At 43.6% G+C, this 24,566-nt stretch overlaps 1 protein-coding gene across 1 annotated transcript in view; it reads right to left on the bottom strand.

Annotated features, from left to right (window-relative positions):
* Positions 1 to 24,023, bottom strand: part of LOC127210068 (prolow-density lipoprotein receptor-related protein 1-like) — a 49,480-nt gene extending 25,457 nt beyond the window's left edge. Inside the window, exons 1-13 of the mRNA XM_051169760.1 lie at positions 23,845 to 24,023; positions 20,079 to 20,192; positions 17,389 to 17,508; positions 16,541 to 16,780; positions 15,615 to 15,728; positions 13,692 to 13,811; positions 11,492 to 11,617; positions 10,567 to 10,770; positions 9,256 to 9,424; positions 8,786 to 8,954; positions 7,743 to 7,968; positions 6,392 to 6,517; positions 3,810 to 4,034 (exon numbers count right to left, since the gene is read on the bottom strand). Coding sequence (XP_051025717.1) covers positions 3,810 to 4,034; positions 6,392 to 6,517; positions 7,743 to 7,968; positions 8,786 to 8,954; positions 9,256 to 9,424; positions 10,567 to 10,770; positions 11,492 to 11,617; positions 13,692 to 13,811; positions 15,615 to 15,728; positions 16,541 to 16,780; positions 17,389 to 17,508; positions 20,079 to 20,192; positions 23,845 to 23,905 — 2,014 coding nt within the window. The 5' untranslated portion in view covers positions 23,906 to 24,023. The remainder of the gene's footprint in view (positions 1 to 3,809; positions 4,035 to 6,391; positions 6,518 to 7,742; positions 7,969 to 8,785; positions 8,955 to 9,255; positions 9,425 to 10,566; positions 10,771 to 11,491; positions 11,618 to 13,691; positions 13,812 to 15,614; positions 15,729 to 16,540; positions 16,781 to 17,388; positions 17,509 to 20,078; positions 20,193 to 23,844) is intronic.
* Positions 24,024 to 24,566: the final 543 nt, after the last annotated feature.

Genomic DNA, 24,566 nt, shown 5'->3' with positions numbered 1-24,566 from the left:
TGTAGATCAGGCTATAGAACCTTCAGCTACTTCTCTGACACCATGTTTGCTTGTGTGTCACCATGCTTCCTGCCGTGATGACAACGGACTAAGCCTCCAAACTGTAAGCCAGCCCCAGTGACGTGACTTCCTTTATAAGAGTTGCTACTCAAGCAATAGAAACTCTGGCTAAGACAGGTATTCTTTCTCAAAGGCAAATGATCGACTTAGGCACTAACTTCATGCACTCTTCACTTTCTACTCAGGCTCAGTATAGCTAGTCTACAGCTGCAACTGTGCTAGGATTCAGCTACAGTTGGATGTGATCTATCATTAAGATTCAGAGCAATATCAAGACAGACGGCCAAAACCCTACTTCTATGTCTCAATGTCCTCAAGTGCATCATAATGATGCTTCTCTCATGAGGTTGTTACAAGCTTAATTAAAACAGGCAAAAAAAAAAAAATCTTAGAATAGTACCTGCTATTTTATGATAACATACTACAGATGACCACACAAGCTCACAATAGCCAACTGTCTGAAAGTCTGCAAGATGGTGGTTTAGGTAATTAAATACATTATGTTGACTAAAAGTAGTACTCAGCTAATATTCTTAATTAATTTATGAAAAGTTACTATTACTGGCTTAGAATTCTTTATTGTGGGGCTGCATGTGGTTCTGGATTTTTGTACATTGCCTTGAGAAGAGGACACCATTCTAAATACGATGTTAGTTTTTGTTTCCTGTATGCCTTATACACATAGCCTCAAAGTGGATTTATAAAACACCCCCTGCACCTGACTAGATACCCGACTTGGTAGAGATGCTTGCCACCAAGTCTGATAATCTGAGTTTGATCCCTGGATCCCACATGGTGGAAAGAGAGAACTGATTTCCTGAAAGTTGTCCTCTGATCTACTCACACACATGTGGCACATATGCACATGAACATGGACACATGTGCATGCACACATGTGCACATGTGTGCCCAAGAACACACACATATATACACTACAAAATATAATAACAAAAAAGTAGAAATGTTGAGAGTATTGATTTCACTTACACGTGAATTTAATTAAACTCTAAATATCCAGCTAATCCAAGAATCCAAGAATTGTTTTCTAGTCCTTATATTATTGAGGTCCTCAAAGTCATCTTTTATGGCGTTGATGAACTAATCCCATTGTATCATCATCGCTTCATCTTTGTCCCACTTGTTATAGTAACAGAAGTATGAAATGATATTCAAGTCAAAGCTACACTATTCTACAACTTTACCAGTTAGAGTCAATCTTAGCTTTTAAAAAATAATCATAGATGGCATATTATTCATCCTTTTTTATCAGTAAGCTTTATGATAAGTGTATGTCAAGGAATATATGCACACATTCCTTTCTCCTATTATGTTAATCAGTTTTTGTTTTTTAATCTTTGCAACATGATATCTGAGATGGGATAAAAAGCAGGGAGAGAAGAATTTATTCTGACCCATGGCTTTAATCTACAGCCATTAGTCTCCAAGGCTTCTGGGCCTCTGTGTGGTAAGGCAGGACAACACAGTGTGTATAATGGAACAAAGTGGTTTACCTCACAGAGGCCAGGAAGTTGGCCGAGGAGAAGACAAGTTGCACCTTCACAAACATTTCCCCAACCCCCTGCTTCCCCTATCCAAGCTGTGCCTTCTCACAGCCCATTCATTTCTGAACTCCTCACTGGTTTACTCTAATGATGACTTTAGCATCCTAATGATTAAATCTCAACAACTCTACTGGGAAGCCAAGTGTTCATTCAGGATGCAGAGAGCCATTTTGCAGCACATCCACTGGGCAAGATAGTGAGAACCTGAGATTAACTACCGAGGGAGCAGACAGACTCGTGAATAGTTACAGGGGTGGGGTGGGGGTGGGGTGGGGTGGGGTGGGGGTGGGGTGGGGTGGGGTGTGGGTGGGGTGTGGGTGGGGTGTGGGTGGGGTGTGGGTGGGGTGTGGGTGGGGTGTGGGTGGGGTGTGGGTGGGGTGGGGTGGAGTGGGGGGGGGGTGGGGGTGGGAGTGTCACAGGGAAGCCAATACACACAGGACTTAGTGGGCTGCTGCTTCTTCTTCCTTTAGGGTGGGAGCATTTCTTTACTGCCTCACAGCCTCTCATGGGATGAACCTCTGTAAGATAATACTTCAGAATTCTGCCCATATCCACGAACTCATTCTTTTCCAAGCTCAGTGCTCTCTCTCCTTTGTCATATTCTGCAGTTTTCAGAGAGCACTCATTCTTATTTTGACTTATGGATTAATCCTGGCCCTTTCTAGATTCAAGGTTGAAAGCCTATTTGCCAGGTTTGTAGAATGTTCTTTGAACATTGTCACATTGGTTCTTAATGAGATCTACTGTGAGGTTCTCTCATTTGGCCTCTGTTTTCAACTTTAGCATAAGAATAAGTCACCCAAGAGAAACCTTCGACATCAGGATACTTAAAGGCACTGATAGGGTGTAAAGATACTAAAACAGGTCTAGGTAGCCGGAATGATGCCATTGCCTTTGTCATGTTTAACCATTGTTACAGTTTGTTTGGATCTTGACTAGCCCCCTAAAGTGCATGTATTAGTATCATGATGCCCAGCCTGTGGTGATATGGGGGGGGTGGGGTGCTGTGGAACTTCTAACAAATAAAGACCAGTGGGAGATAACTGGGCTGGGAATAAGTACCTCCAAAGTGTCTGGGTATCCAGTTCCTTCCCTTCTTCCTTTTTTTTTTTTTTTCTTTCTTTTTCTTTTTCTTTTCTTTTCTTTTCTTTCTTTTTTCTTTTTTCTCCCCTTGCGCTCTTTGACCATGAGGTGAGCACTTTGGGGCCATAATTCATTTGCCACCTTTGGCATGCAGTGCCACCACCAGAGGTCTAGAAGCAGCAAGTCAACCTGAATAGACTAAGAGCCAAATCTAACTTTTCCCTTACTTATGCATGATTTGCGCAGGTAGGATTTTCTCTTTACAAGTTGATCACTTCAGGCATTTCTTATAGTCATGGAAAGTTATCCCTGCTCCACAATAGAGCCAGCACAGATGAAACTAGCAGTCCTTGATATAATGACTGCAACACAGAAGCCAACTGGTGGCAATCCAGTGGGGAAGTCCTTTGTTATCAGGCACTGCCCAGATAGCTATTAGATGCTGTCCTGCTTAGTTTGCCTTGAATGTTTCCTGACTGGGGCACTAGAAGTTTCTGTTCACCTATCATTGCACTTGCCTGCAGCTCTCTGTATACCCTGTACATCCCTGGGAGAAGTGTCAAACGCTTTAGCATTTGGCAGAATGCACTGGTATATGTTCAAAAATCTAATTACTCACCCTGGAGTTCAAGTCTCTGTCCTTTATAGAGGAGATGTTTGCTGCGTTTAGGCAGAGTATGGGGGACTTGAGGGTGAGGTGCGACATTTAGGAGAGTGGGAAGGGAAAGTATATACTGCCATATTAAGAAAATATCTTGCTTTTTCCTCTCTGAAATCTGCATTGCAAATGACTTTTAAATTAGAGCATGAAAAATCTGCAATGCAAAACTGAAGAATGAAAAGCCCCACCCCCTTTTCTCTATTCTTTCCTGTCTTAAAGCCAGAAAAGCAAATACTTTCAACCCTTATACTACTAGCTAACCTCACGGCAATGGTCACGCTGAAGAACAATAGGTCAGTAAGAGATAACACATTCAATTAGTCACACCTACTCTCTGATATAAAGGTACATTCAGACTAGGGATGGGTATGCTCTTTTGGCCCTACACATTTTAGAACTAGAAAATAAAGGGAAAAACCAAGATGGTTATTACCACCGCTCACCTGTATGCTGGGTCCAGAGCTCTTGTTTTTGTCCTGAATATCCAGCTGAATAAACAAGATGTCCCTGGGCATTTGACCAATAGATGAAGTTCCTTTTCCAATCAATATCCAATAAATAGAGGTTCCCGGCATGCTCTTCAACCAGAGTTCTCTCTATAGCGGTCCCCATAGAACTGACTTTCAACAAGTAAAGGCGTTTGCCAGAAGAAAACACAACTTTTAACCCTACAAAGGGAAGGGAGACATTTGCTATTGGATCATACTTCAGATGATTCTCAGCCTCCCTTCTAAGCCTTATCTTCAGCTCCATACAGATGTCTCACATCTCTGCAGCACATGCACATGAACACCATACTTCTAAACACATGGGTTGTTTGTCCAAATGCTAGAGTTTCTTAGCTTTCCGAAGGCACTAGGTATTTCTGGCTTTTGATGAAAGGGTCTGGCTGAACCACCCAGCCTTGCTACTAAAGAATTGTGTTTCTAGGCCGGGTGTGGTGGCACACACCTTTAATCTCAGCACTTGGAAGACAGAAGCAGACGGATCTCAATGAGTTTGAGGCCAACTTGGTCTACAAAGCAAGGCCAGGACAGCCAAGGCTAACACAGAGAGATCCTGTCTCAAAAACAAAATCAAAAAGAAAAAAAATAAAAGAATTGTGTTTCTTTGTTTGTTTCTCAAGACAGGGTTTTTGTGCATTGCTCTGGTTGTTCTGGAACTCACTCTGTAGACCAGACTGGCTTCGAATGCAGAGATTTACCTGCCTCTGCCTCCAGAGTGATGGGATTAAAGGTGTTTGCCACCACCTCCTGGCTACTAAATTTTTTTTTAATGCTTTCTCTTATTTAAAGAACAATAGAGTGTGTGGGCTTGACTGCATATACATACATAACGCTTAAAATTAAATTTGAGTTAATCACTCTGGGAAACAACAGCTTATTCCACCATGGTTTATTCCAAGCTGCACCCGCGAACTGCGGTTTTTAAAAATAAGTTGGAGTAAAAACAAATTTACATGATTTATTCTTCTTGAAACTTTCATGTTCTAGTTTTAAAAGTCACATAGGTTGGGTAGAAATATTCAGTATATTGTGCAGACTTTAATATTTTGGAGATAAAACAGCAACATGGGAAATTTGTGTTAGTAAATATTAGAGTAAAACAGTGTTCAAACAGAGACCTCACTTAAAAACCAAGTAAGGGTATGTGATAGGGATCATAGAAGACATTTCTTCTATTAATTTATGTGTAAGACTTTCCTGTAAGCCTGAATTATATATGCCATTTTATGCTTAAAAATAAAACCTAATTTCTAGTAATAGAAGCACCATATACATAAAGTAGAGTATCACTTAGCCTTCAAAAGGAATAAAGAGTGAAATGATTCAGCAAGTAAAAGTGCCTGGTGTGGAAACCCAAGAGCCTGGCCTCCATCCCTGGAGGAAGAACAGGTGGACGGATGGAACCAACTCTGCAAAGCTGGCCTCTGATGAACACATGTGCACTGTGTTCCTTCTCCAACTATAATAAACAAAATTGAAAAATACACAAGAATGAAGTCAGGAGTTGTGGCCCACAATGGTGCCATAGCACTTGGGGATGCTAAGACACAAAAATTGTGAGTTTGGGGCCAGCATAGGCCACATAGTACACTCATAGCCGGCCTAGATTGTATGTCAAAATCTGTTTCAAAAAGTCAAAAGTGTGTGTGTGTGTATATGTGTGTGTGTGAGAGAGAGAGAGAGAGAGAGAGAGAGAGAGAGAGAGAGAGAGAAGAGAAGAGAAGAGAAGAGAAGAGGAGAGGCAGAGACACAGAGAGATAGAGAGACAGAAACAGAGACAGAGACAGAGAAAGAAAGAGAGAGACAGAGACAGAGAGACAGAAACAGATACAGAGAAAGAGAGTGAGAAGAAAAAGAGAGAGAGAGAGAAGCAGACAGACAGAGACAGAAATTCTATCACATGCTAGAACACAGAGATATAACATCAAAGGGATTATTCTAAGTGAAATACAACAAAGCCAAATAATCTACAATTTCACAAAACATGGTACATGGCAAGTCCACACAGACAGAAAATAGAATGATGGTTGACAGGAAGTACAAGGGAAAGAGAGTAGTATTAATGCCTAAGATATAAAAACATTATTTGGGAAGAGGAAGAAATTCTGGAGATGGTTTTAGGTGATGGTTGCACAAAAAATTAAGTGCATCTCTTATCACCATATGATTAAAAATGGCTAAATGTTAAGGTTTATTGTTGTTAGGTACATTCTAGCACTATTACACAACTAAATCAAGGGGACTGGCCAGCACCTGGGAGGCAGAGGCAGGAAAAACTGTGTGATTTTGAGGCCAGTTTGGTCTATGTAGTGAGTTTCTTGCCATCCAGAGCTACACAGCAAGACCCAATCTCAAAACAACCAAACAAAAATGGAATCAAGTTGTTTTTGGAAACAAACTGGTCATCAAAAGGCCTTGTCAGAAGAGCAGGGATTCATCCAGAAATGGAATCTGCCTTATTTCCAGGCTAACCTGGTGCAAGCCTTCTTGGACAGTGCCCATTTTGCTAGGGAACTTACCGCTGCATGTGCCAGAAGGTAAAAGAAACAGTCCCTCCGGACAGACACACTTGTAGCCCTTGAGATGGATGGGGGACAGGAGGCACAGGTGGCTGCAAGATCCTGGGACACATGCTGAGTGTCTGCCTGTGTAAACAGAAATGGTAGACAGAGTTTTAGGTTCCCTTCCCAAACCCGTTCAGAACTCAGTGCTGAAGAAGAGGTAAGATGGCCTGCCTCAAGAGGAACCCAAATACACTTGGCACCTTCCAGTGGGTGTGCTGACCTTTGAATTATGCTGGTCTCCTGACTGGCTGTCAGCCAAGTGTCCGCCTGTCTTATGCTAGGGCCAACAAATTTCAACCAACTGCCTCTTCTCCCTTGGAGTTGATGCAAAATGAGGCAAAACGAGCATCTCATTGGTTTCCTGGGAGACGCCCTCAAAGGGGTCTGTATTCTCCACCATGGTTAGTTCTCTAAGACACACTTAGCCTGGCATGGTGGTGCACGACTAATCCCAGCACTCAGGAGGCAGAGGGAAGGAGTATCTCTGTGAGTTCACAGCCAATGTGGTCTATATAGCAAGTTTCAGAAAGTTGCAAAGTTGCAAAGACCAAAAACTAAAGATAAGTAAAAAGACATAGTAAACAGAAGCATCCGACTTGAATCAGATGCACAGTTCGTGTTAACAAATGCATTTAATTCCCCCCTGGTGGACCTTGATTTCCATCTAGGAGTGGGATTCTGAGCTCTGTTTCATTTCCTCTTCTTAGTCTACACACCATGATCCCAACCCTCCGTGGACAGCTTATATTTGCTTTTTCTTCTTCTTCTTCTTCTTCTTCTTCTTCTTCTTCTTCTTCTTCTTCTTCTTCTTCTTCTTCTTCTTTTTAATTTATTTGCTTTATTGCTTTTTCCTATACAAGTGTTTTGCCTGCATGTATGCATGTGTATGCACCACGCACTTGCCTGGTGCCTAAGAAAATCAGAAGAGGGCACTGGGTCCCCTGGGATTTGAGTTACAGACAGCAGTGAGCCACATTTTGGGGCAATGAGGATTGAACCTGGCTTCTCTTAACAGGGATGCTCTTAACTGCTGAGCCAACTCTCTGGCCTGGATCTTATATTTTCAATACCCCAGACCCTAAAAGCCCAGCTGATCTTTTTACCCAGGTGCAGGGCACAAGACTTGGAATGAGCTTCCCTGTGGTTGGTTCTTTTGGTCTGCTCACTGTACCTAGACATCCTATGAGTGGTTGAAAGAAGTGACTAGAACACAGCCCTGCATCAAAACAGCAGGTTTCAACCACAGACTGAGTCGCATCTTGGACCGTTTCCATCTCAGTAGTTCAGAAGCAAGCGGTTCACTTACCCTTGGGCTGCTGGGACCTGTGGAGGACTAGGAAAGCAGAAACAGAGGCATGGAGCAACACCTCTCTCTCTTTCGGGTTGCTGGGTGAGGTGCGAATCAACTGAGTTTGGTTTGCCCAGAAGAAAGCATTCTCAAATACAGCCAGGCCAACGAGGTCTTCCTCTTTGAGAAATATCCCAGGAAAGGTATACCGCCCACTGCCATCCACTTTCACCGTCTCTATGGCCTGAAGGATTAGCATCTCATGAGATAGAGGTAGAGACTTCCAGAGGCTGACTAAATATCACTGTGACAACAAGTCCATAGGGAGGAATTCATCTAAGATTGTGGAGGCCAGTGTCAAAGTCGACGCATTGAGAGGTCCTGGTTCAGATTTTGGTCATGATAGCATGTCCTCTACCTCCAGATATGGTACCAATGCTGTCCACTCTATTCTATGATTGCCTTAGAAGATAAATGTTTTGCATATTCTCAGAGAGAGCAGTGAGCTCTGATCTCTGAGAATAATTCTCTCCCAGAAGCGTCCCAATCAGCTTAAATCACAGCTAGGAAATGAGAGACTTGAAAATGTGACTCATCAGGCTGTGAGCTTCTGCTTTTAGTCACTATGTCATAATGACCTTTTAGTTTGTCGTTTCCCAAATTGGGATAGTATAAACTGAATCATTAGGCCTTGGAAAGCTAAGTACAGGACTCTGAAGTGCCTAAGTAACTATATGCTCCTATGAAAGTTTCCAGAAATCTTAAAAACATCTTGTATCATGGGCACAACATAAATCATGATCATTATTCTTGCAAAAAATTTTGCACCATTGGACTATGCAGTTTTTCTTTTTTAAATCACACCAAATCTCCCAAGCTGTTGGCACAGTCTGCTCTACTGGAAGATGCTGTGCAATTAATCCTTGCTTTTCTTGTTTTGCTATGCAAGATACTTTGTGGAGTTAATGGTAGGCACAAGAGAAGAGCATGCAAACCTGTAGACCCATTCCAGGCTCCTGGCAAGAGAGAGCTCCCATTTCCTCTGGGCCTATCTATAGTACCTTTTTATAACCACTGGTCCAGTAGAGTCTGCCAGTCACGTGATCAAGTGTCAGTGCCAAAGGCTCCTCCATGGTCACAGCTGCTAGCATCTTCCTGTCAGAGCCATCCATTCCTGCAGTCTCAATAGTCTTCACCCCGTTCTCCCCTCGATTTACCCAATACAAGTATCTGCAAGCAGCAGCAGTACACAGGTTTTTTTTTAAATGCCTTCACTTGCGTATGTACATTACTCTCAACAACCCTCTTAGCACTCTCCTATGAGCTTTGTCTCTGTACTACTACCCAAAGCTGGAGAGCTCAGCTCCCATAGTCATCGCACATGGCAAGGTTTGGCTACAGGAAATCCAATCTAAGGTGTGCAAACATGAACTTTGTGGAGCAAATGAAATCTAAAGGCTGGTATGCTCTCTTATGTCTCTAAAATGCTAAGAGATTTTTTTTTATACATTTCAAGAGAAGCACTACTTACCTCTTTTCAGGAAATACCACTAGCTCCTCAGGCACAAGGTCTTTTTCCAAGATTTTGACATAGCCTCTGCCATCACTTAAGCCAGCGAAGATGGCCCTTGCAGAGATGCTTGCCCAGTACAACTGTCCCGTGAACCAGTCCAGAGAAATACTGCTCACGGGTGGGAGTTCTGTTGACACAGGAGACAGAGTTGCAACTACTGTCTTCCATGCCCATGTTTATCTTGGAAGTGATATTTGACAAGACTCTTCAACAACTGACTTAGATCTATACCACAAGGCAGATAAGACCTAAGGAATAACGGCCAGGGGCATTCCATAGAGTTTTCAACACTTAGGGGCATTATGGGATTCAGGAGGACCTAAGGAGAAGCACAACCAAAGAATATGAGAGTGTGTGGCCTCACCTCAGATACTGGTCACCACAGAGGTCTCTGGGAGTTGTGACGAGCTCTGTCTGTCACTGTGCCTGCTGTGCCATGCACCTTTTCACTCTGCTGTCTGGTTGATGCCCGCCCTTACATATTGAGAAAAATTTTGCCTAGTGCCTTCGTCTTAGAGAGGCAAGTCAAAGGAGTGAGGACACAAGTTCAAAACCTAGTGATGGAGAAGGCTCTCTGTGGCTTAGGGCTACACCCCAAAATTTTATCATTCTTCAAAGCACTTTCATATGCAACAAGCAATTTTCTATGATGCTTTTATTGAGCCAGACTGACACACGCATGTCTCATACTGGGATTTTATATACTCTCATGCTTCATAACAGGAAGTCATAAAAGCTTGCTCACATAGATATAGATTGGATATAGATGGATACAGATTAGATAGATAGATAGATAGATAGATAGATAGATAGATAGATAGAAAGATAGATAGACAGACAGACAGACAGACACTTCTTGCAGTATGCTTAAGTAATCCTATAGGTTAAATGTCGGGTGTATCACAAAAGGACAATAGATTAAAGGCTTTTGTCTCTACCCTGTGGCATAATTATTGGTGGGTAGCAAAAACCTTTAAGTGAGGGGTCTAGCGGGATGTTTTAAGGTCATTGGGGGTATCTCCTTGAAGGACAATATAGGATGGCAGTCTTGTTCTCTCTCTCTCTCTTTGTCATGGAGTAAGCAGACTTCCACCACAATACGCTGCTAATTGACCCCTCCAAAAATTCAAACCTCCACAAAGACTTTCTTTTTGTTTAAGGTTGGCAATCTCAGGAATTTTGGTAACATCAGAAGCCTTGAAAAGTTAAATCTTGATGCCAAAAAACTACAAAAACAAAACAAAAAACCAACAACAACAAAAACCATACCTGGGTAGAGAGGAACAGAGTTTGGCTTTCCAAGGATAAACACATTCAAGACTTTATCCACCCAGAACAACATATTTCTGTTCAGATCATAAGCAACAGCTCTGGGCCTTGACTTTACAGGAATCAGCGTCTCATAGATGCCTGTTCTTCGGTCCACGGTACCAAGCTCTTTATCTGCTGCTATAAGAATTTTAACATCATCATCTGCAGTGGAAGGAAAATAGCAGCATATTATTCTGATGCTTTCTTTTTTGCCTTTCCCTTTAACTAAAGATGCTGTCCCTGCCGGGCGGTGGTGGAGCACACCTCTAATCCCAGTACTTGGGAGGCAGTGGCAGGCAGACCACTGTGAGTTCAAGGCCAGCCTGATCTACAAAATGAGTTCAGGATAGCCAAGGGTACACAGATAAACCCTGTCTCAAAAAACAAAACAAAACAAAAAATGCTGTCCCTTCTTCTATACCCAAACCTATTTATTCCTAAAGCATACTCCAAGGAGATTCAATGGGCCATCTTAGACTCTCCTCCTCCAGATTCCAGCCCTTTAAAGCGAATCTTTGGAGCATTATTGCCTTATTTGATTTCATATTCAGCTGCTCTCATCTAGACAGAACGCCAACCCATGCTTGTCACATAGCAGCCACATGTGAGCGACCCCGAGGCAAAGAAGCACAGGCCAAATTAATACACTATTGGCTGAGTCTCTGGAGGACCTAATTCTATAGCCTCCAGAATAACTATATCATTTTAAAGACACTCAAATGATACTCTGGTTACGCAATTACTGTCACAATAGCACCTTCTTTGGAAAGAAAAGCATCGTGTCTAATAGCAGAACTTAAAATGAATAGTCATTTTCACTTTCTTCCATAGTTACTGCTAAGGCTAGAGCAGAAGCCGGGCTTGAGCTGACTATAGAACTCACCTGTAACTTGACAGTCTGTGCCATTGTAGAGTTGGTGACCTTGAATACAGCCACAGGAATAAGAGCCTGGAGTGTTATGACAGAGTTGGCCACAAGGACCATATGCTCGAGAGCACTCATCCTCATCTGATGATAGAGAGTCATAAGTCAGAGACAACTCAGGAAGTATAGCTTCAGTATTTTAGTGCATAAAGCTTACCGAGTCACCATGGAGTCCCTATTCACATGACTGTAACTTAGAAGAAGCCTCAGTACGGGGAGCCTGCTGTTTGGCTGGCATAAAATACAACCCGTGTTAATTTAGCAATATTCGTTGGCTATACCATTTGCCAGTCACACCAGAGCCTATTTCAGAATGACAAGTGTTAGGACCCAGGATTCACTATTTGTGCCACAGAACGTGTCATCTATGAGGATGGAAAAGGTCATGGTCTCAGGCGTAACACAGGACTGAGCTAAGGTGCAATTGTTTTTCAAAGCCTACTGTGACAAACTAGGCTTGGTGTCACACACCCATTAACCTGGTACTAGGGAGATGGAAACAGGAAACTCAGGGGTTCGAGTTCATCCTTGGCTACATAGTAAGTTCAATTCTACCCTGCACTACATGAGACAAACAACAACAAAATACAAACAGGACTCACTCTGCATCAGATAAACATCAAAACTATGGGAGATGTATTTATTTGTAATAGGAAGAAAATGGGTCCTTGGGGACATTCTTGGAAAATGTTATTCCTCCTGAACCATACAATCCTAGACTATAACAATACTTTTCTGTCCCAGGAGAATAATCAATGTATGGCTAGAGTCAAGCTCTTGGCTGGCCAGCTAAAGCCTGCCATGGGTCAGAGCCCAGACAGTGTGCTATGTCTTCACCTGGACCTTGTGAGGGCCATGATCAGCTCCTAATGAAGAATTGATAAATGTAATAATGTAAAGTATTGGTTTAATTTGAACAATAAAATGAATTAAACTTAATTACTAAGACTTATTAAAATGTAATTAAAGTAATTAACTTCAAAGTAGGCTCTTAACATCTCTCGATGAAGTCCTAATGTAAAAACCATTGTAGAACGTGACTGTAAAGTTCCTGTATAGCCTTGTCATGTGGGTAGGCCCGCAGGTGCATCATGACTGAGATACTGAGTACACAGTGAAGGCCCAGAGCAGAGCTCAGCTTGTCATTGGGATGAACACAGTCAACACAACAGAGCCTGTTTTCCTACATTCCATTTCAACCTGAACTATCATCCTGTATTGTTACAGATAAGTGTATAGTTTACCAGTCATACTTTTAAAAAAAACATTGCTGAGACTAATGAAGATGTGTGCATTTTAGTTAGCTATTCTGGATCCATAATTCCATATTACAAACGAGAGAAATGAGACCTGAGGATTGAACGCCCCCGAGGAGGTCAGCTAAAAGGAACAAGCAAGGGCAAGAATGCAATGTCTTTGAAGTGACAAGGTTATTTGTTCAATGACAGAAACTCTTGAAGCTCCTTGTAAGGTAGGGCGGTAAATGTAGTACTTTGTCTTTGGTCAATAATTGACTTGCAATTCCCACAAACTACAATAACAACTAGAGTTGACAAGGAAACGGAGAAATTAAGATTGCATTCCTGGTGGAGATGTGTGTGCTCCAGCCATCCCACTTCCGGAGTGCAGCCGGATAACTGGAAACGAGGACTTGAACGGGTAGTCCCACGACATCAACCACGCTAGTGCTCTTCACAGCCACAAGTAGGCAGAAGCAACCTGAATGCGCACCATCGGTAGTTCAGTGGGTAAAAAAGCAGGGCAAACGTAAAGTAGAATTCCACTGAGTCTTTGAAAGGGTGGGGATACTGACACACGGGTGAACCCAAGAAACATGGGACACATTAAAGGGCAAACAAACACTGTGTGGTTCCGCTCCTGTGGCGGCAGTGCAAAGAATATACAAACTCACAAGAACAGAAGCTCAGGGGAGGTTGCTAGCAGCTAAGGGATATGGGGTACAGGGCGTTCTTGTTATATAGACAGAGAATGTCTGGGATGATGAGAAGAAATACATGATGGCGATGGCTTTACATTATACATGTAAAATGCCAATTACAGTATACTTAAAATAGCCAACATGCTGAAATTCACGTTGTGTACATGTCGCCATAATAAGGATGTTTCTGAAAGACAGACAAGCCAGGTGGGTTCTGACCTCCACAGCTATACCCGTCAGGCTGTAACTGCCACCCTGATGTGCAGGAACACCGGACACCCCAGTGAGTGTCACTGCATGACCCCTCACAGCCGCCATTCAGCCAGGAGCAGTTTTTACCTGTAGGGACAAGGTAGCTGTCAAAACCACTGAACTCAGTGGAGATAGATGCCTTACAAGACACGTTGTATCATGGACCTTCTACGCACGGTGAGGAACAGATGACCGCCTAGAGACAACCTTTGACCCTGCCCTCTCACCTGAGAGGATGGGGCTGCAGAAAAGCTATGGAGTAGGGCAGAGGATTGGCTATTATGTGGCCAATTCCAAGTGCTGGTGTGTTTATTTTCCTTCTACGGAGAAGCCAAGAACCTTTTGTGTGTGTCTACTGTAGGGTGCATAGGTAGTGAGGATGCTTGGTTCTGTATATTGTATTTATGAATCAATAAGGTATCTGTGTTGGGGCATAAAACCTGCACTCAGCCTTGTCATTAGAGCTTTTAACAACTCTCACTTGTGCTCCTATAGTATAGAGTTTCTTCAGAAACCTTTAGGGAAGGCTTTAGATAGATGCCTTTAGGGGGTCTTCAGAGGCCAGGAAGATAGGAGTCAGGTGACCAATGACTTGAGGTGCTCACTCTCCCTGCCCTATTAGATCCAACAGTGATTCCTCTAGTGAAAATCAAACCAGAGCGTGTTTTTTGTTTGTTTGTTTCATTTTTCATTTTTTAAACAGCGTTTGCTTTAAAGCATGCCCTTAGTGCCAGCACTCCGGAGGCAGAGGCAGGCGATCTGCAGATCGAGATCAAGGACAGCCAGGTCTACACAGAGAAACCCTGTCTCAGGGAGGAAAAAGTCAGAGTTATTTTTCAACAACCCCCACGACTCACCAGAAAACATGTTTTCTGAGGTCTTTCTCAATTAAATCCTTAGAGAATTCTATTTTTTCTTAAACAAATGGATTCATTCCTCCCCCAGACATTTGCCAAATGGTTTCTACTGCTTTAATTGATTTTGTAGATTTCATGTACTGGATCTGCAAAGTTGTGGTGGGTCATATAAAAGCTCCACGCTGAAAGCTGGACAAAAGCAGTTGCAAGCACCGGGCTCAGCAAAGGTCTTCTGTAGAGGGATCCCTAGATTGGTGAAGTCTGAACGCATTGCTACAGGCGGTTGAGCCTTAGCTGAGGGTGTGGTCCTTGTTGTGACATGTGACATGGATGCTACCCACACTAGAGGGTGCCCTCCTGACTTTATTGCAGAAGTCAGAAGCAGCATAGTATTTAGGGTTGTTTTTTTTTTGTTTTTTGTTTTTTGTTTTTTTGTTTTTGTTTTTTTTTTAGCTAATCAATCTCCTTAAAGCCACAAATTCAGAATAGCCCTTGAAGTCTTGCAAGTGAGGGGATTTTGCTCAGACTCACAAGACCAAAGCCAAGAGCAAATTGCAACGTAATTAAATAAAAGGGAAACACGGCCTGTGTACGTGTATCATTTCAAGCATTCTCTCCTCCTTGAGTTGACCCCAGTGATAACTGTTAGTGTTTGAACATGCACTCCCCAGATAACGGTGCTATTTTAGGAAGCGTGGGACCTCCGGGACATGGGAACTAGCTAGAGAAAGTGGGTCATTGGGGGTAGGTCTTTTGCAATTGTAGCATCAGCCCTATTTCCAGACTGAGTCCTCTGCTTCCCATTCTGCCGAGATGAGAAAAGCAGCAAGCAACCCCACACTTCTTCTGCCCTGGACAGCACACCTCAGCCATGGCGGCTGCCAACCAAAGCAAACCCTTCCTCCCTTCGTTGCTTCTGTCTGGTATTTTTGTCAGAGCGAAGCAAAAAGTAGTTGATGAAGGGACCAAAGCATTAAGCTGGCTCACCCCGTCTTCCCATCTCCCTCCTGAAGCTGAGGAGGCAGTTTCTTACCACACGTACTGGGCTCATCAGTGCCATCTGTACAGTCAGCTTCCCCGTCACACATCAGAGACTCTGGGATGCATTTCCCTCCATCACAGCTCACAGTGCCTTCTGGGCAGTATGCTGTGGTAGAAGTGGACCATTCTTTTTCATTACTACTTATAGGGGAGGAGCTTGCAAGAGACAATTCTTTCAGTACACAATGTGCCAATATTCCCACAGCCGGTAGCAATTCAAGGTTGGAGAGTAAAGTCTATCATTCTGGACTAGTTTTCTGTTTTTCTTTTCCCAGGGAATTGGGGCTTTAGACTAAGTTGTAAAAATAGCCAAGACATCTGGCCACTCATCGAAACTGTGCTAAACTTGATGGATCTAGCTTTAAATAGTTAGAATTCAAATGGTACTAGAGCCAGTCACTTGACCTGAAATGAGTAATTCTTTACGAAGCATTTAATGGTGCAAATGTTAGAAGCTGAGGGTGTTAAATGTGCAGCCTTAATTCCAGAAAAGATTGAGTGGGATTTGGGGGCTGGAGGGTTGTCTAGAAGGCAAATGTGGTACTCGCCACACTTGCGGGTTAGGTTTTGTCCTTTTTAGTGGGAGATTCTCCCTGTCACTATGTGAGAATGGGAGTCATTTGTTATTAGGCTTCCTTCATAGACTGTTGCTCAGGCATTCTATGGAGTGTTCTTCTTCACCAGGAACATTCTGGGCAGTGCTTATTCAAGTTAAACATTACAAGGGTTTTTTTTTTTTTTTTTTTTTTAAAGCAGCTCTTGTGTTTCCATGGATAACTATATTGGCTATTGCTAGGGAGCATCGTGTTTTTAGATAAAGGATGGCAGCCTCTGCTATGGGGATTGAATATACCCTGCGAAAAGCAGCCCATATACTGCACCCTGCCCTTGAAACATGAGTGGGGAAGCCAGACTTACCACAGTCCTCCTCATCTGAGGCGTCACCACAGTGATCAATGCCATCACACCGCCAGCTGTCCATGATACATGCCCCGTTCTGGCACTGCCACTGCCCAGCCAAGCAATGGCTGTGGGGACAGTGTGTTTTCATGGACCCTTCCTCACAGTCCTGTTGGACATCACAGTGTTCTGAAGCATCCAGACACCGAGCTTTTCCTGGGCACTGGATTTTGTAGTCCAGACATGCTGTCAAGCTCTCTGAAAGGCAGGAATGGGGTGAGTGGACAGAACAGATGGACTATTTCAGACATGCATATCTAGCTAAGTACCTTGGCTATGTCATGGGCTTGGTCTATGGAGCCATGAACTAAGAGCTGCTAGTTAGACGTTATTGGTCACATGGCTGTGGCTTTCTGCACTCAAATTTCTCTCCAAAGAAGTTTTCAAAAAGTCAATAAAGTTAATCATTTTGAAGAAAACAAAGAACTAGGTCTGAGAGTCTCTTATAACACCAAAGACAATAATAGCATCTGGCTTAGCACACACAGCCTAAGGCTACTCTGTGGCTTACTTTCAGTTAGCACTCCTGAGGCTGACACAAGCTATGAGTGAACAGAGATGATAGGCCATTGAAAATAAGTTGTAAAAACATGATTTAATGGCCCAATAGGTAATGGGCCTTGCCCCTAGGCCTGTTGATATGAGTCCATCACTGGGACCCCTGTGGTAGAAGGAGGGAACCAAATACTCAACTTGTTCTCATTGACACACTTGTGATGGATGGTGCATGGGACTCACACAGACACATGTACACACAGATGCACAAAAATAAATGGGCATAGCTTTAAAAAGTAAGCTTCACCTACCACAGTTAACCTCATCAGAGCCATCTAAGCAGTCACTGGAACCATCACAAAGCCAGCTAGCAGGAATACACTTCCCGTCATCACACTGCCAGGCTTGTAGGTGTCCAAGACACGTCTCCTCTGCAGGCCAGCATGGGATTCAAGAACAAGCATGGAGGAAGATGAGTTTTACAGCACTTGTCAGTTTGCTGGATTTCATGCCATACATTTTAAATAGCAAGGCAATAATTACTATAATTACTGTTCATTTTAACACTGTTCACAACCCTGAACTTGATGGGCCCCTCCACACTCCTGGCAATAACCCTCTGGTATTATTTATTTTTCCCACACTGTGACAAAACACTTGACAGAAACAACTTGAGAGAAGAAGAAAATATTTTGGTTTATGGTTTAAGAGGGGACACAGTCCATCACGCAGAGAAGGCGTGGTGGCCAGAGGGGGAGGTAGCCAGTCACATTGCATCTTCAGTAAAAAGTCAGAGAGAGAGGTGACTGTTCACATTTGCCTCGTTTTCTCCTTTTTCCATGTTGTATTTAGTCTGGGGGGGGGGTACCAATGCATGGGCAAGTGCTACCTACATTCAGCAACAGTCTTTCTTCCTCAGTTAAGCTCTGGAAATGCCATTGCAGACATGCCCAGAACATCCTAGATAATTCCAGATCCTCTTAAGCTGAGAGTCAACACCTACCTTAACAAGGAACAATGAGCCGATGGCCCTCAAAGCCTACTCTCCCACCGTCTTTCAGAACTCTGCTATCTAGCAAGAGTTTTGATGGCAGAAATACTTTATACATGTTCTGTCTAAAGTGGCAGTTAGCCATGCACGACTCACGAACACGTGAAAGGTGGGTTTTGCCTGACAGTAGACCTGAAGTTTGTCTACATTTAACCATTCTGATACATTTTGACCCTGTAGGTGGATGGAGGCCAGAACAGTCCATCTCCTTGAATTCCTTTGATGTTTGAGGCTATATTCAGATTTAAGACAACCTGAGAATGAATAGACTTTGCTTCAAATCTACCTTCAAACAGTTCTACTTAAGTAAGGAGACTTGGAGAGCTACGGTTAGCATGTACGAAGGCCACACAACACAGCAAGCATAATACTTACTCCAACCTGTGAGCATACAGGTGCTTCTGTTTGTTCGTTTCTTTCTTTGTTTTTGATTATTATTTGATTTTGAGGGTTAACCCGGGGCCTTGCACATGTTAAGCATACCCTCTACGCTGGATCTGCACCCTGAGTCACGATCATGTTCGATATCAAGTCTTTCATGTTAAGTTAGAAATAGCAAGTGATCACCCAGGAAGAAGCAAGTGGGATAAAGAAAGAAAAGACATATTCACAAATACGTGTGTGTGTGTGTGGGGGGGGGGGTTCTCTTTTCATGAGGACTCTATTCTCCTTCTATTGCACATGCCACAAGGATGGGACTCATCACTTAAGAAGTTTTCTGCCTGTGCTAGCGTTCAGATGACCCACCTGGGGATTTGAATACTCTAAGCCCTGAGATCTGGGGCTTTATAGCAGCCAAACAGTTAACTTGGCTACTAACAGTTTTGTACTCTTTTTTTTTCTCAATTTGCATATGAAAGAGCTCCTGAGACTGCAAGGCTTTGGATTAGTTTAGTTAAACTAATATGGTTGCCAATGCTTACACCTAAGTCTAAGGTGCAAACTTTGCTTTTACACTTGGGCCATTAATACTTGAAGATGCATAGATTAGGCCTTGAGAGCCTATGGCCATTCAGAAGACTCTTCATGTGTGAATATTCCCTCAGGGGCCAAAAACCATAAGGGTAGACACTGTCAACCAAACACATATCAAATATTCTGTACTGAAAATGCTGGGGACTTTCAGAAGTGTTATAGATTAAAGCTTTTTTTTCAATTTAATTTTGCATATATGTACAAACACACACACACTGTAGCATCCATTCTCAGCCTGTCGGTTATAACCCCTTTGGGGGATCCACCTACCCTTTCACAGGGGTCATGTAAGGCCTTTGGAAAACACAAATATTTACATTAAGCTTCATAACAGTAGCTAAATTACAGTTACAAAATAGTAACAAAAATAATGTTATGGTTGGGGGCCACCACAACACAAAGAGCTGTATTAAAGCGTGGCAGAGATTAGGAAGGTTGAGAACCACTACACTAAAAGGTATCACTAGGATGGGACCCAAATCTAAATGATTCTGAGGTGTTTTTTTGTTGTTGTTGTTTTTTGTTTTTAACAGCATTAAGTAAGGATCAGCCTAGGGTCTTGCACATACGATATGCCACCCTCCTACCCCCACCCCACCCCCGCTTTTTTTTTTCATTTTTGAGACAGGGTCTTGATAGTTTTTCCAGGCTTGTAATCCTCCTATCTTAGCCCAAGTAGCTTATATTTCAAATACCCACCCCAACACACACACACACACACACACACACACACACACACACACACACAGACACACACACACAATCTGAAGGTAACTTTATGTGATATTCTCAGTGAACCTGTCTCTTAGCTGAGACTCATCACATAAAGTCAGGTATGAAATTGTCCCACTGTGGTATCATGTTTGTACTAAAACATTTCGGACTTTAGAGCATTTCAGATGTTCAGATTAGGAATGTTCAGCCAGGACTTGGAAACCAGGGCTAGTGCATGATAGCATCTTTCAAAGTGCTTACCACACTGCTCATCGGTCCCATCTGGGCATTCTTGTTCCCCATTGCAGAGCCAGGCCACAGGAATGCACTTGTCACCACAAGCTGCTTGCCGTGTCCTGTTGCACTCATTTTCACCTGCATTCAGCAACCAGGAAGCAAAGTCATGAAGATTTCTGGATTCCACAGCACAAGACAATACTTCTTCACAATAAGAGTGTTAGCATACTACCCCAGTCTGCTCAGCAACCTATGACATCATTACCTACCTGCCACTGGGCATGACCCTGTCCAGGAGTATATAAAGGGACAGACCCTCCCGTCTCTCTCTTCTCTTATTCCTCTCTTACCCTTTTTACCATCTCTATCCCGCTATCTCTCTTCTTGTCTGCCTGTCTCTCTCTCTTTCTCTCTGGGGTAACCCTCCTCATATAATAAACTTCTCCATATCATATTGGTTGTGTGGATCTGTTGCCTGGCATCTCATTTTTCATATTTAAAAACGATGCCATCGAGTGTCATGTTGAAAGACAGTCTTTCCTCTCAGAAGACTGCATTTCCCCCAACCCACTTGGGCTTACCAGGAAGTTCCTTGGACTGTGTGCCTGTTCTCCTGTTAGATAAAGGAAGAGTCACACTTGAGCATCAGTAGACAAGGGTGTAGTACTTCTGGCTCTAGCCTAGTCACAAAGCCATAGAATGTGAGCACATACAAAGTTGAGGTTTGGGCTCTCAGTACTTCCATTTAATCGCGGACAGGCACAGACCCATGTTTAATAAGAGTCAAGCTTAGGGCCAAACACATCATCCTTTAAGAATGCCTCTCTAAGAGCTATGCTATAGATATTTGTAAGCTTTCAGCTATTTGCAAAAGCTTGAGTTTGTATTGTTTCACTCAAGTCATGAACATCTATATATTAAGCTCAGTGCTCAACAGTTAACCAAAAGCCTGATGGGGAGGAGCCTCAGAGGGAAGCTGCAGGAAGGCCAGACTATCAATTTACTATATTGAGCTAACTCTTTGAGAAGGAGAGCCAGTCATTAGTTCCTAGAAAATGCACTATCTAGCCTGGTACCCACCAGAGTCTCTGCACTGCGTGGAAGACTCAACATATTCTGTTCCCATGGGTTGTTAAGAGATGAAAGTGGACATGAAAGTTGATGAGCAGCCTGCTCCTCTCAAGGAACTGCGTCCTAGTCTTATCGCATTCTTCTAAGACTTGTGTTATCAATTTAGTTGATTTTTAAAGAAAATGCAACTTACAAAAATGGCTAAAAAAAAAAAAAAAAACTCCCAGGAGTACTGTTTATTAGTGGATTAGCTGCCACCTTTGGCCTCTCCTTGAATTCCACCAAGGCTAGCATACACTGCTTAGATAGAGCTGCTGAGACTATTTAGTGTCTGGGAACTGCTACTATGGGAACAGGCTCAGCCAACAGACCACCTGTGTTGGAGCATTTCGGTTGGAGTACTTACCGACTGACTGTTAGGTCTCAAGCTGTCCAAACATCCCGTAATGAGCTATTGGAGGATTTCTGTTGGTTGGCTAAAAGCCAACATTCCTCGGGAACTTGTGAATATGATGCTAGTCTGCCAAAAGGAGTCATTTCCCTGACCTCTAGCAGAAGGGACATATGGCTCCACTGACATGTACCTGTGGCTATATATCAAAGCCCACGTTGGTCCACAGGCTCCCTCGGTTTCTACTCACAAGTACCTGTTACATATTTCAAAGCCGCCCACATCAGTCTCCTGACCCTTCTCTTTCCCCAGCTGCTCGGCCTGTTTATAACTGGCTATTCATTCTCTGCTATTTCTGCACTTGCTCTCTCTTCTCCTCTCCTCTCTTTCACTACACTCTATTCCCTATCTCTTGCTATCTTGCTAACACGACCATTCTCTCCCACTCTTCTGTTTCCCTAGCCCTAGCAGTGTTCAGTCTGCTGACCATATTCAGGCTACTACTGTCTCTCTCTGCTCTTGACTCTTCCAGATGCCTCTGGCTGTTCTCTCTCCTCTCTCCCCTCTCTCTCTCTCTCTCTCTCTCTCTCTCTCTCTCTCTCTCTCTCATCTACATTAAAAACCTTAGCCATATCATGGAGTGGTCATATCATCAGTTTCTCTCACACTGATAATGCAACCTCAGTTTTCTTGTGTATGCAATAAGTCTGGGCAGTAAGTGATCCTAGGAAGGAGATTGAAGGCTTATGTGAGCTCATAGCTGCTGCTTGACAAAAACACTGCTAAATCAATGCTCATATACCAGTACTTCTTTTGCTACCTCTTGCAGCAGAATCTTCCAGAAGGATCTCTCAAGGTTGTAGTGAACTCTCAAAAACTCAGTCAATTAGGTGAGTCATAACTGAAGGATATTTTGTCTCAGAGATTACCTGGGAACCAAAATGCATATGAATTCTAGGCATTACCTGCAAATTGGTTTCCAATACTTCTAAATATAGGTAGGTGCTTACTATAGAGACAATTATATGTCATTTACTAACTTTTTTTTTCCTGTTTTTCAAGATAGGGTCTCTCTGTGTTAGCCTTGGCTGTCCTGAACTTGCTTTGCAGACCAGGCTGGCCTCAAACTCACAGCGATCTGCCTGTTTCTGCCTCCCGAGTGCTGGGATTAAAGGCACATGCCACCACGCCCAGCTTCATTTACTAACTTTTAATGACATTAAATTCACAGTAAATTTCTCATATCCATGGTGTCAGCTACATTGGTAAATGTTGTTCTAAAACATATGTAAAGATACCTTTCTACTCAAAGATGTGAAATCACTGCTTAGAAAAAAACAAAATCAAATCAAAACAACAAATACACACACACACACACACACACACACACACACACACACACACACACACAAACCCAAGTTACTTTCAGAGGAAGTGTTGAAAAACCAGACACAGCCTAGATGATGTGAGGTACAAATCCAGAGGGTTAGAGCCTTGGAAGGACTCCTCCAAAGTGACTGAAGTTGGCTTAACCTCCAAACAAGATACAAAGATTAAAATGGCTGCACACCTGCCTTCCGTTTGTGGTTGGGGTAGGATCAGGTTCACCTGTGGGGTGGGATGGCTAGCTCTGCCGGACAGGTGTTTGTCAAATGCTAGATGACTACAACCTGTGCTAACATCAGTGGCCACCAGCTTCACCCGCTGAGAACTGTAATATGTCTCAGCCACCCTGGGACACAGCGTCCTCCCTCACCCAGATCACAGAACATTTTTTGGATCTATTTATGAGAGTGACATCAACAGGTACCCTAGGAAGGTCTGCCATCCGTTCTTTCCCAGGGGCAGTTTTGGGAGAATAGCACCTCTCGACTATACGATGCCTATCCCTGCCTACCTCGTGGCGACTTGTGGGAAACCAGAGCTAGAACGCGAATCCCACAAGGTCTGGACTTCGAGGAAGGAAGCATTAAAGAAGTAAGGTGATCTAGGCACTCCAGGGTGGAAAGAGCTCCCTTTGCACTTGCTGGGTAACTCCATATGAGAAAACCTTTGTCCTTGATCTTATCTCTCCTCCCATCCACAGGTTTACAAAGGACCTGGTGGTCCTGAATCATCCAGGGTTGTCCCTGGAGGATGCTGAGCCTCACCCTTCTACATCCTACTTACCACCTCACAGCTGGGGACAGCACACTCAGCGAAAGCGCGCCCAGAAGTTCGTCTTCCGGTCCTGCAGCGCAGCACCCCCGATCCTGCATCCTGCAAAACCGAGCTGCGACCCTTCCACCCTTCCCCTGAGTGCGCCTCTGCCAACGAGCCCCCACTCACCTGCCCCTGAGCGCCCAACACTGCCCAGAGATACCAGCAGCAACCAGAAAAGGAGCAGCATGCCTGAGAAGAACAGACGGCGGGATCTTGCTCTTGCCAGGAGCCTGAGTAAGGAAAGCCCAGGAGGGAGGAGCAAGAGGCAAGGGGCTCAGAGAAGTAGGCAGGCGCCAGCTCCCACGCCTCCTTGCAGGCGGCTGAATCTAAGAGTATATTGGTACGAAATCTTGGGCTGCCGCGCTATCGCGCTATCGGGGCAAGACCTTCCTCTGTCCAGGAAGGTCCCCTCGCATTGTGGCTGGGGACTTTGTACCTCAGATCTTCCGTGGGACTGGAAACACTGTGCTGAGCTCCCTGGCAGCTGGCCCTTAGGGTCACGGAAAGGGTTGGAAATTTAATTCAGAGATTGTGCCTTTATAGACCTGGAGCATGTCTGACATTCAGGCGATACTTGTGGCTGCTGCTCTGACCTCACTTTACAAAACATAGACCCCCTTCCACCCTCCCTCCTTCCCTGCCTTTCCACACCAACCCCCGTGTGTGTGTGTGTGTGTGTGTGTGTGTGTGTGTGTGTGTGTGTGTGTGTGTCGAACTCTGGCCTGGAGCTCTCCCTCTCATCGCCTAGCCCTCCTTTCTGCCTACCTAAGCAGAGTTAGTCCTTTCTATGGCCCAGGTTCAATGATGGCTATGAAGGCTCTAGAGATGTGATTTTTTTTTTTTTTTAA

Source organism: Acomys russatus, chromosome 27 (assembly GCF_903995435.1).
Source record: "Acomys russatus chromosome 27, mAcoRus1.1, whole genome shotgun sequence".
NCBI lineage: Eukaryota > Metazoa > Chordata > Mammalia > Rodentia > Muridae > Acomys > Acomys russatus.
The sequence above is the reverse complement of the archived record's forward strand: the minus strand, read 5'-3'. Positions and strand labels throughout refer to the sequence as shown.